Here is an 11,874-nt window from a genome sequence, read left to right as displayed (position 1 = left end):
GGTCATCAACCTATGACCTGTATTACCTGTTTTAAGATAAATTTTCTTATTTTTTAAGATCTCATTATCCCAACTACCTAAAATAAACGACTAAAAGGAGAAAGATTACTCATGGGGATTCATTCAATAAAGAAATGTTTTGTTATTCAATTTTCATTGATATGTAATTGAATTATGAATGATTTTTTAGAATTAATAAATTTTTTTGATAAATAAAATTGTGAAATACTAAATATTTTGCATACAGGTTATCTGTGAATCCAATCTGAAACTATTCCGAAAATAGCTGGTCACCCGTTATATAGGCGGGTTGGGTTTGGATTTGACAAACTCGACACGATTAGTAATTTTAGGTCGGGTTTGGGTTTGCTCTCCTAACACGTGACTCGAATATGACACGATACGAACCCAACCCAACACGACCCATTGCCACCCCTAAAGTTTTTCCCAGCTCTTCACCTTACTTCAAAACTCTAATGGTTAACAAGTAGGACTAAACTCTAATTTGTCAAATACACTAAGGGTCATGTCCTAGAAGATGACATTATTATATGCATGTATCAAAGTCTAATCGGGGTTTTGGCATGCAATGGTATTATTGCTATATACAAAATACTAAGCAAATTGACCACATTTAAGGGTGGAATTTGAGCTGAGCGGCTCGAGCTCGGCTCGGCTCGTTTAGCTCGTTCATTTAATAAATTAGCCAAGCTTGAACCTATATTATAGCTTGTCTAACTAACGAGTTTGCATGAAGCTCGGCTTGATTAGTTTGAATCATTGTAGTGTAAAATAACCGAGCTACTCGAGCTCGTTCATATATTATATGAGCCAAGCTTGAGCTTTTTTCAAAGCTCGCTTAATAAACGAGCCGAGCTTGAGCATAGTGAAGCTCGACTTGATTAGTTTGAATTCCACCCCTTAACCACAGTCATCTGAGTTCGTTGACTGGCAGTCAACTACCAGAACTAGGATCAAAACCTAATATTCAAGCTTTTTTAGACCAAACCCTAATAAACCAACTATTATTAGGACTAAGACCTAAAAACCCCTAAAATGAATGATACATTCTTTTTTTTTTTTTTTTTGACTTGTTATCACCAGTTATACTAAGCTTATTTAAACTTGTGGCAATTACTCCCTTTGCGGTGATGTGGTTCAATTCATATGGAAAATGAGAAATAACTATGTCTTCAAGAACAAGGAGCTTTCTATATGCAGGAAATTATTTTGGAATCGAAAAAAAAACCATACAGTATTGGACATCTACTTCTGGGCTGACTGGAGAGAAGGAATTATGCCTTCAAGGATATGGTGCTGGCCGGGTTAGTCTAGAGTAAAATTGGGGAACTAATTTGTTTTAATGTTTAGATAGGAGGGGTACAAATGTTTAGCTCACTTCCTACTTTAGCAGGAGGAACTCACTCACTTTTTGTAACTGTAGTTTGTGCTTGATTCAATAAAATTAAACTTATATATATAAAAAGCTTTAAACTAATTTTCAAAAACAAAATCACCAACCTAGTTTTTTGTAATTAGCGATCAGGCCCATAGGACAAAATTGGCTGGGAATTACGGGTCTAGGCAAGTATGACCAAGAATTTCAGTTTTAGGACAAATTCGGGTTGACGTCATCACACGTAAATTTATATTTTCATATGCAAATTAGTATTTACATATACAAATATGCAATTATATTGATGAATATTTACATATGTAAATTAATTAGTATTTACATATAAAAATACGCAATTGATGAAATCTTTAACATGATTGTAGCGCTATGTAAAATTATATTTACATAGTTGTTTATATGTAAATTTATGTATTTACATATACTAACGTCAGTTCAGATTTGTCCTAAAATCAAAATTATTAATGATAGTTGCTGACGTCGACCCATTTTTATTTTAAAACTGAAATTTTTGTTCACCAGTACTGTAGCAGATATTCTATTTAATTTATGTGTTTGGGCCTAAATTTGTGTTTTGTAATTACTGTTATACCTAATTTGCAACGACCTTATTTGATCTCATTCTTGAATGGCCACCAAGATATATCTGAAAATCTGAATTGAAATGCAACAAAGTCTTTCTATTTTTAAATGTTGACTTTCTTCACCATATATATAATATATCCAATTAAAGGCCACACACTACATTATCAAAATGAATACTATAATATTGAAAATGGGAAACCATCCCCCAAAATTTTCGTGTGACGATACAATTAAGAAATGCATATCCCAACATATGTCGAGCAGTTCTACTTTGACTAGTAGTTTATATTCATATTCACATGCTTCCTGTAGTCTTTATGTAATTCCTAAATGGCTAAATGTGCTAAATGTCAGATTTATACCAGATTACCAGACCAGTAGGTAGAACTTGTACGTGCAGACTACTTCCTAGTTGAATTAGAGAAAAGTATTATTAAGCCTGATTTCTATAATCAGCTAATTTACTAATTAAATCAGTTCAGAAACAATGACTATATGTTGACAAAAAAATATATTTAAGTTTTGTGCAAGGAAAACCGCATTATATATAGCATTTTAGTGTAATGTAGGCTAGGTAAAATATGTTAGCCAAGAGAGTTGCCTATAGAAAAGGGGGAATCATCAAAATTTTGCAGCCTAAGCCAAGGTGGCAAGGTGATAGAAATGTATACAGAAAGTAAAGCTAGCTAGAATAATAGGGTGGTGCAGTGCCCGTGAACCTTTGTCCTTATAACCTACTAGCATGATGCATGTGCTCCGCACATGATGTTTAGTAGTTGTTATTTGAGTTTAAATGACCTTTTTAGAATTCCTTTTATATTTTGATTGGGTGTTTTGTAATTTTCAAATGGATATGGGCAATTCCGTCCAAATAAAATGGTTGAAGAGACCAAGAGTTACCTAAAGAAATATTAAAATACTGTTCGGGACTGTAGGCCATTCTTTGGATTTTTAATAGGGGCTCATCGCTCGGTGGCCTATGGTTTTATATGATAACATCAGTAGTGATGCTTCTTATGTTGAGAGAGTGTGAGAGTAAGAAGTCGTCAACCCCGGCCCATCTCATCGATCACCCAACTTTTTTGGGTACTTTTTTTCCACCATGTAAGAGCAGATTAGTACGTGAAGTGGCATTTACCTAACTACATTATGATGTCTTTGACTACTCTTTGGAGCATCTTTGTGTTAGACTGTTTGTTGGTACCAGAAAAATTTGTGTTGGTTAATATTTGGCTCGTACACTACGTCGCTACATACACATTCTTCTGATGGTAAGTTATTAACAACCAAATGAACCAATAATCAGATGAGATGAGCATCATATCCTCCAAATTTTCTCAGATGGATCTCAAAATTCAAAACTTAAATACACTAAATCTAATAGTGGTTTCTGACAAAATTGCCCAATATAGTACGAGATTCTAAGAGAACAATTAAGTGGAAATTTAGGCTGGAAACATATGCTCATTGTTGTTTTCTGACACCATAGATTCCACTAGTGTTAACATTTATTTTGTCAAATCATGGGTGCATTGTTTTCAAAGCCAGTTTAATTTAACTGTAATTCTGACAGGCACAACAGATTTCCCACTTGTATCTTAGCCTTAAAATAACCAACTTCCACTTCTCTTTAATTAGCTTGTACAAGTAAACAGTAAAAATATAAAGATTGGCCTAGAATTTCTTCTGTTCTAAGATTTAAACATAAAGTTGAAAAATGAAAGAAGTCATCACAGTTAATATTCATTGATGCTTTCTTTTGGTCAAAAACTGAAGAAGCAAGTCATCACAAACAGTCCCGTGTTGTCGGGTAGAAAAGTTGTTTTCTTCAACAGTGACTCTGAGTGTGTGTGTTTTCTTGTCTATTAACAATCTCTACTAGTCTTCCCCTCATTTGTCATTTTCATTTCACAGACCAAGTAAGAATTTCTTCTTCATTAACTGTCATAAAACACACAACATCCCACACCACCTTGTTTTTCAGTTCCTGGCTAAAATGAAGAAGAAGAGATAGATTGTTAATAATGGATGCAAACAAAGGACAAAATTATGAATAAAGAAGAAAAAGTTGAAGAAAACATAGCAATAAAGAGTGGGGTTGTTTTAAAAGTGAGAATTTTCCAATGTCACAAGATTCTCATCAACAGATAAAGTCATTAGAAGAGTGGAAATGGTCTGAAATGCAAGGACTTGAGTTGTTACCAGTTGAGTATAAAGAGCAAGAGCAGCAACAACAAGAACAAGGATCACATAGAGAGTTGCATGAACAAGCAGGCAGCCAAGAACAAGTAGAGAGAGTAGGAATGGAAGTTTCTGAAGGGAAGAAAGATGGTGCAGAGAAGCCTAGTTCCATTCCACCAGTGGGATTTGGAGAACTTTTTAGATTTGCAGATACATTAGACTATGTTTTAATGGCAATTGGAACCTTGGGCGCGATTGTTCATGGTTGTTCGTTGCCTATCTTTCTTCGCTTCTTTGCTGATCTTGTGAATTCTTTTGGTTCTTATGCTAACAATGTAGATAAGATGATGCACGAAGTTTTGAAGGTAAGTACAGAATAGTTAAAATATTTTTATGCTCCTATACAGTTAAAGATGAAATAATCCCATTGATTTTGCAGTACTCCTTTTACTTTCTTCTGGTGGGTGCTGCCATTTGGGTCTCTTCATGGGCTGGTGAGTTATCATTCATCTCTTTGTTTCATATCACAATCGATTTGTAGTACTTCTAATGTTTATGGCGGTATTCAATTCAATCACTTGCAGAGATATCATGTTGGATGTGGACTGGGGAGCGACAGTCGACCAAGATGAGGATAAAGTATCTGGAAGCTGCTTTGAATCAAGATGTCCAGTACTTTGATACAGAGATTCGCACTTCCGACGTGGTTTTCGCCATTAACACTGATGCTGTGATGGTTCAAGATGCCATTAGTGAGAAGGTATATGATAATTTCGATACTGCCTCTGATTTCTTCTTGGAGTTTTTGAGTAACAGAGGATTCAATTTTCGCAGTTGGGTAATTTCATCCATTACATGGCGACTTTCGTTTCTGGATTTGTGGTGGGTTTTACTGCAGTATGGCAACTAGCCCTAGTCACACTTGCCGTCGTTCCTCTTATTGCTGTCATTGGAGGTATTCAGACTTCTGCATTGGCCAAGCTCTCCTCCAAGGGCCAGGAGGCTAGCTCAAAAGCAGGAAACATTGTAGAGCAGGTATTACAATGAGAATCCCATTCCTTAAGTTTCTGACCCTCAGTATTTTCTTATTGGAACTTGGAACACTACGGCCTTTGTGCATCTGTGTGTTTCTGATATCAAGCTGAATTGCAGACAATAGTTCAAGTCAGGACGGTTTTAGCATTCGTAGGAGAATCAAGAGCAATGCAGGCTTACTCCTCAGCACTGACAATCACTCAGAGAATCGGTTACAAGACTGGATTTGCAAAAGGGGTTGGATTGGGTGGGACATATTTCACTGTTTTCTGCTGCTATGCTCTTCTCCTCTGGTATGGTGGTTATCTTGTTAGACACCATTACACCAATGGAGGACTGGCCATAGCCACTATGTTTTCTGTTATGTTAGGTGGAATGTAAGTGTCCATTTAAACACTTCCTCAACATGTATTGCATTCTTTGTGTGTGGTTTCTCATAATTGATTTTACAACAGAGGCCTAGGACAATCTGCACCTAGCATATCTGCCTTTGCAAAGGCAAGAGTTGCAGCTGCCAAGATCATCCTCGTCATCAATCACAAACCGAGTATTGACAGGAAAATGAAATCTGGGTTGGAGTTGGATTCTGTTACAGGATATGTCGAATTGAAAAATGTAGACTTTTCATACCCATCAAGACCTGATGTTTTGATCCTGAATAACTTCTCTCTAGTTGTGCCAGCAGGGAAGACCATAGCCTTAGTAGGAAGCAGTGGCTCTGGTAAGAGCACTGTTGTCTCCCTAATAGAGAGATTCTACGATACTACCTCCGGTAAATAATCGACTCCATAAACGTTACAATTGTTGCTCATGATTCTGAACCGCGCGAGAATAAAATAGTGTTGGTGAATCTTTACAGGACAAGTTCTTTTAGATGGGCATGATATAAAGACATTGAAGCTGAGATGGCTAAGACAACAGATAGGTCTTGTGAGCCAAGAGCCTGCTCTATTTGCAACCACAATTAAAGAAAACATGCTCTTGGGTAGGCCAGATGCTACCGAGGTTGAGATAGAAGAGGCCGCAAGAGTTGCCAACGCCCACTTCTTTATTGCTAAACTTCCTGAAGGTTATGACACACAGGTAAACATATTCCAAACATTTTGATCTTTCAGTATGACCATAACTAATACATTTCAGTATTTCACCTATATATAAATAATAAACATCAGCACTCAGCATAACACCTTTCTGCAAGGGTACGACAGTCCCCACTATTAATCTGAAAGAGATCTAACGCTTTGAATTAAGTTGCCTAGAAATCTCGACCATTTTGATTTATCCAATCTTTCCATTGCTCAAAATTATAAAAAGAAGCTAGAGTACATATATATATATAAAAACAGGATATTTTACATTAGTCCACTCCTCTAAATAGTGATGTAATGAGTTCCATCTAGCACGTATCTATCGAGACGAAATACACGCATAGTCTGGTGCCTTAGCCGCATTCAGAGGAGCCACAGGGAAGGGGGAGGTTAAAGTGTGTCCGTCATGTAAGGAAAACGTTTGGCAAGGCATGTTCATGTTGGTAGCATATTATATACTACCTTTTCCTGATATAGTTTTGCAATTTCATAAGCTATCTCTGGTCATAAATCAGGCATCCATTAGTTAAATTTATAGAAAGCTGGTCTCAGTCAACATATTCATCATGTTGACAATAAACAAAGACATTATATCAGACATTAATAGTAAACAAATCAACGGATTGTTTTTAACAGAACTATTCTACTCAAGGAAATGTTAATCTATTCACAAGAGAAGTTCAAGAAGGGGAACATTATTATAAATTTCTACAAAACGTTACAATATTCAAGATAGTACGGATGGTTGCTAAAAGAATACAAAACGAGAAGTAAGCTTTAGTTGAACTTCTGAATCAGCAGCATTCAAACCATTTCAAGATTTATGGTGGAACCCCTTTGATTGAGATAAACGAAAATGACACCTCTGCATGGGAAAGCTTTACATACATTAGTACATTACTTCATAGAAAATATATACTTGAAGCGGAACTCTTTCCTTGGCACCCGTTTCAATATTTCGCAAGTAAATGTAATGTAATCTTATTATCTCTCTGTAACACATTCTTTTATTGGTAATACTACTCCTTACTTGCGTGCAAAAAAAATATTTCGCAAGTAAATGAAGGGGCGCGAAGCAAATAATGCCAGTAAGGAATTGTCGCTTTGTGTTTAACAAGAAAATCGGTCATTTGTTTTATTGACAACAGAAACAACTAGATGAGTAGATGACAACTTTCTTTTCGCTTGAAATAACAGGTTGGAGAGAGAGGGCTGCAGCTCTCAGGAGGGCAGAAACAGAGAATTGCTATAGCAAGGGCAATGCTGAAGAACCCAGCAATTTTGCTACTAGATGAGGCAACTAGTGCCCTGGACTCAGAGTCAGAGACACTGGTGCAAGAGGCCCTTGATCGTTTCATGATTGGAAGGACAACTCTTGTCATTGCTCATCGCCTGTCCACCATCCGCAAGGCAGACCTTGTGGCTGTTCTCCAGCAGGGAAGTGTCTCCGAGATTGGGACACATGAGGAGCTGATTGCGAAAGGTGAAAATGGTGTTTATGCCAAGCTCATCCGCATGCAGGAGACGGCCCATGAAACAGCTCTCAGCAATGCCAGGAAGAGCAGTGCAAGGTAGCCTAATCACAATTCAGAAAAATTTACAGGATGAAGAATTGAATTGCAATGATTTTTCCTAAAATGATGGGTGAGTGACTCTGGTAACTCATTTGTAAGACAATTTTTCTTCTTTCGCAGGCCTTCTAGTGCGAGAAACTCAGTAAGCTCACCTATTATTTGCCGGAACTCATCGTATGGACGGTCACCTTACTCAAGACGCCTCTCTGACTTTTCTACTTCTGACTTCAGCTTCTCTCTCGATGGTACACACCCAACTTACAGGCATGAGAAGCTAGCCTTTAAAGAGCAGGCCAGTTCCTTTTGGCGCCTAGCCAAGATGAACTCCCCTGAATGGGCATATGCATTGGTTGGATCAATTGGCTCTGTTGTGTGTGGCTGCATAAGTGCTCTCTTTTCCTATGTCTTAAGTGCGGTAATGAGTGTTTATTACAGCCAAGATCATGCATATATGCGTCGAGAAATTGGGAAGTATTGCTATCTTTTAATTGGGGTTTCATCAGCAACTCTTATGTTCAATACATTACAGCATTTCTTCTGGGATGTTGTGGGGGAGAATCTCACTAAGCGAGTGAGAGAAAAGATGCTTGCAGCAGTCCTGAAGAACGAAATGGCATGGTTTGACCGTGAGGAGAACGAAAGTGGAAGGATAGCAGCAAGGCTCGCTCAGGATGCCAACAGTGTCCGGTCAGCTATTGGAGACAGGATTTCAGTGATTATGCAGAACTCAGCTCTGTTGCTTGTTGCCTGCACAGCAGGATTTGTGCTGCAGTGGCGCCTGGCTCTTGTCCTTATTGCTGTGTTCCCCGTAGTTGTCGCAGCTACTGTTTTGCAAGTATGTCACTCCAGATAGTTTTATTGTAATATGTTCAGTAGCATTGATCACATGGTAGAGTGTATTCTCAATGGCACAACTGTGTTGCTTATAGAGAGGCTTTTATTGCTTTTTGCAGAAAATGTTCATGAAAGGCTTCTCTGGTGATTTAGAAGCTGCCCATGCCAAGGCCACACAAATAGCAGGAGAGGCAGTTGCCAATGTTAGAACAGTTGCCGCCTTCAATTCAGAGGCAAACATTGTTGCCCTCTTCTCTTCCAAACTTCAAACGCCCCTAAAACGCTGTTTCTGGAAAGGGCAGATTGCCGGTAGTGGATTTGGTTTAGCCCAGTTCCTGCTCTATGCTTCATATGCTCTTGGGTTATGGTATGCCTCTTGGCTAGTAAAGCATGGAATCTCTGATTTCTCGAAGACAATCCGTGTCTTCATGGTCCTCATGGTGTCCGCCAATGGTGCTGCTGAGACACTAACGCTAGCACCTGACTTTATTAAGGGTGGGCGTGCTATGCGCTCTGTATTTGATCTGCTCGATCGTCAGACAGAAATTGAGCCTGATGATACCAATGCCAGTCCTGTTCCTGATAATCTACGTGGGGATGTCGAATTCAAACATGTTGACTTTTCGTACCCTTCCCGTCCTGATGTAACAATCTTCCAAGACCTCACCCTTCGTGCTCGTTCGGGCAAGACACTTGCTCTTGTTGGCCCAAGTGGTTGTGGCAAAAGCTCAGTCATAGCACTTGTACAGCGTTTCTATGAGCCAACATCGGGACGAATACTAATTGATGGGAAGGACATCCGTAAGTACAACCTCAAATCATTACGACGGCACATTGCGATTGTCCCTCAAGAGCCATGCCTATTTGCTGCCACCATACATGACAACATTGCATACGGGAGAGAGTCTGCGACTGAGGCTGAGGTCATTGAGGCTGCGACTCTAGCAAATGCCCACAAGTTCATCTCAGCATTACCTGATGGATACAAAACATGGGTTGGGGAGAGGGGAGTCCAGCTATCTGGTGGGCAGCGGCAAAGGGTTGCTGTAGCTCGAGCCTTCATAAAGAAGGCTGAAATAATGCTACTTGATGAGGCAACAAGTGCACTGGATGTAGAGTCAGAGAGAAGCGTCCAGGAGGCACTTGAACGTGCTTGTTCTGGGAAAACAACAATTGTTGTAGCACATCGACTATCGACGATAAGGAATGCCCATGTAATAGCAGTGATTGATGATGGGAAGGTGGCTGAACAAGGGTCACACTCTCATCTCTTGAAACATTATCCGGACGGATGTTACGCCCACATGATACAATTGCAGCGCTTCACTCATGGACAAGTAATGGGATTGGTTTCAGGTTCCACTTCTGCGATTCCCTGAGAGAGCGAACAGAGGAAATCCAAATGAGAAAATTATCACGAAGAAGGCATCGCGGTTGGTGTCCCGAGGGCTTCCGTTTTCTTTCCTTTTTCACGGTTTTCTAGTGCTGGTGAAATTGGATGTTCGATGTACAGTTCAATCATGAGATTAATTTTGGTCACTACTTAGGAACGATACGGCCTAGAAATTAAAATATATGAATGTACGTACACCTCCAGCGTGAATTTAAAAGAAAGGAGCCTCATTGTTCTTGTAGTCTTTTTGCATAACAACATACTAATATCTACTCAAAAATAGGAAGCCATGTGAAAGCTGTATTTTAGCTTACAAAACCATGGATTACTGTGTAGTTATGAGTTGTCCTAGTATAAACAATATTTCGACTACTTTTTACCAGTCATGGTCTCATGGATAAACATTCAAAATTTCGCCACCCTCCAATGATGCATATCTCATTCAATAATGTGAACTTGCTTCATGGACAACGACTCCAATTTAAATTCTTTCCATAATGCAGGTTAAAAATCTAAATCCCCAACAATATATGTGACGTAACTTGTAAGATGAGAAAGTTGTACATGTTGTGCTTGGGAGTTTTCAGCACAAGGAAATTGATTGGCAGACAACTGCAGTTCGAGTGATCGGTAGTTGATCCACACGCACAAATTTTGAGTCCCATGTTCAGATAGCAATGGCTGAGTTTGAATGTTTGATGATGAAATAAAAGAGAGGACAAAGATGAATAAGACCTCACTTTCATTTTAATGGTGCATGTGAAGTGAAAACAAAACATGAAAAAGACAGGGAAGATGCCGCACAATGGTAAAGTGAGTGAGTCCCCTCTTATATTCTTCTATAAAATCTGGATAGTTACAGATGATTTATTGAGTCCATCTAAGCAACATTGTGATAGTGCCCTGTTTGGAACATTATGAAAGAATTGTGAATCCTATCTTGTTGATATGGATATGGTTATGGCTAGATGAAAAATGATGAAGACACAGAAAAAGACCTCTAGTCAAGTGGACATCCACGCATGGCACAATCTAGTTTTCCACACGTGGGTTGATTCCACTCAAAAGTTACTTGAGAGTTAGAGGTTGGTGAAAAGCTAGTTTTCTGAATTTGCTGATAGACATACTGACATATTAAGTTACTTGTGCATAGCTCATGTAGTAACATAAATATGAAATGATGATCTAAAAACATACCGTATTACTACGTTCCTTCCATGGAAGTAGATTAACCCAAGGACCAAAATATCAATATTGGTTAATATATCGGTGTACCAAAAACCGATATATATCGAATATATATATTTTTTTGTGATCAATATAAAATATTTAAAATATCGGAAATATATTGGAAATATCGGATTTATATTAAAAAATAGTCAAAAAGTCAAACAATATATATTGTAAATATTGGATATATCGATTATCTCGGCGATATAAAGTTTTATATCGAAAATTCCGATATACATCGAGGAAAAAAGGGTTTTATATTCAGTAGATATATATCGGAAATATCGATATCGGTGTACCAAAATACCGATATATATTGGCAATATATCGGATATATCGGCGATATTTTGGTCTATGGATTAACCAACTTTGAGGCTACTGTGATGTACAACATCCGGTTGCATAAAACTACGATGGTCAGAGAATACTATTATCTAATTTTCTTCTCTGTCCCTCATTTTTTGTCATATGTAATACTGAGCTCTAATATGTGGTCATTTGAGGTCAAATTTGAGTATGGAGTTCCATCCAGACCATATA

The 11,874-nt window shown here is 38.2% G+C and overlaps 1 protein-coding gene across 1 annotated transcript; it reads left to right on the top strand.

The window, feature by feature from the left end:
* The first annotated feature begins 3,895 nt into the window (after positions 1–3,895).
* On the top strand, positions 3,896–10,345 carry LOC147488352 (ABC transporter B family member 1-like). The gene is made up of 10 exons (XM_086570998.1): positions 3,896–4,545; positions 4,620–4,674; positions 4,765–4,940; positions 5,015–5,215; positions 5,333–5,592; positions 5,671–5,987; positions 6,075–6,298; positions 7,501–7,874; positions 7,998–8,712; positions 8,831–10,345. The coding sequence occupies exons 1-10, from the start codon at positions 4,123–4,125 to the stop codon at positions 10,088–10,090; spliced, it is 4,005 nt and encodes a 1,334-aa protein (XP_086427124.1). The 5' UTR covers positions 3,896–4,122; the 3' UTR covers positions 10,091–10,345.
* Positions 10,346–11,874: the final 1,529 nt, after the last annotated feature.

Source organism: Coptis chinensis, chromosome 7 (assembly GCF_015680905.1).
Source record: "Coptis chinensis isolate HL-2020 chromosome 7, ASM1568090v1, whole genome shotgun sequence".
In the NCBI taxonomy this organism is placed as follows: Eukaryota; Viridiplantae; Streptophyta; class Magnoliopsida; order Ranunculales; family Ranunculaceae; genus Coptis; species Coptis chinensis.
The sequence above is the reverse complement of the archived record's forward strand: the minus strand, read 5'-3'. Positions and strand labels throughout refer to the sequence as shown.

Excerpts from the sequence above, each read along its gene's own strand:
- LOC147488352 (XM_086570998.1), top strand. The coding sequence starts at position 4,123 with ATGTCACAAGATTCTCATCAACAGATAAAGTCATTAGAAGAGTGGAAA. Across the intron at positions 6,299-7,500 it reads CTGAAGGTTATGACACACAG|GTTGGAGAGAGAGGGCTGCA; the intron begins GTAAACATATTC and ends TTGAAATAACAG. Across the intron at positions 7,875-7,997 it reads GCCAGGAAGAGCAGTGCAAG|GCCTTCTAGTGCGAGAAACT; the intron begins GTAGCCTAATCA and ends CTTCTTTCGCAG.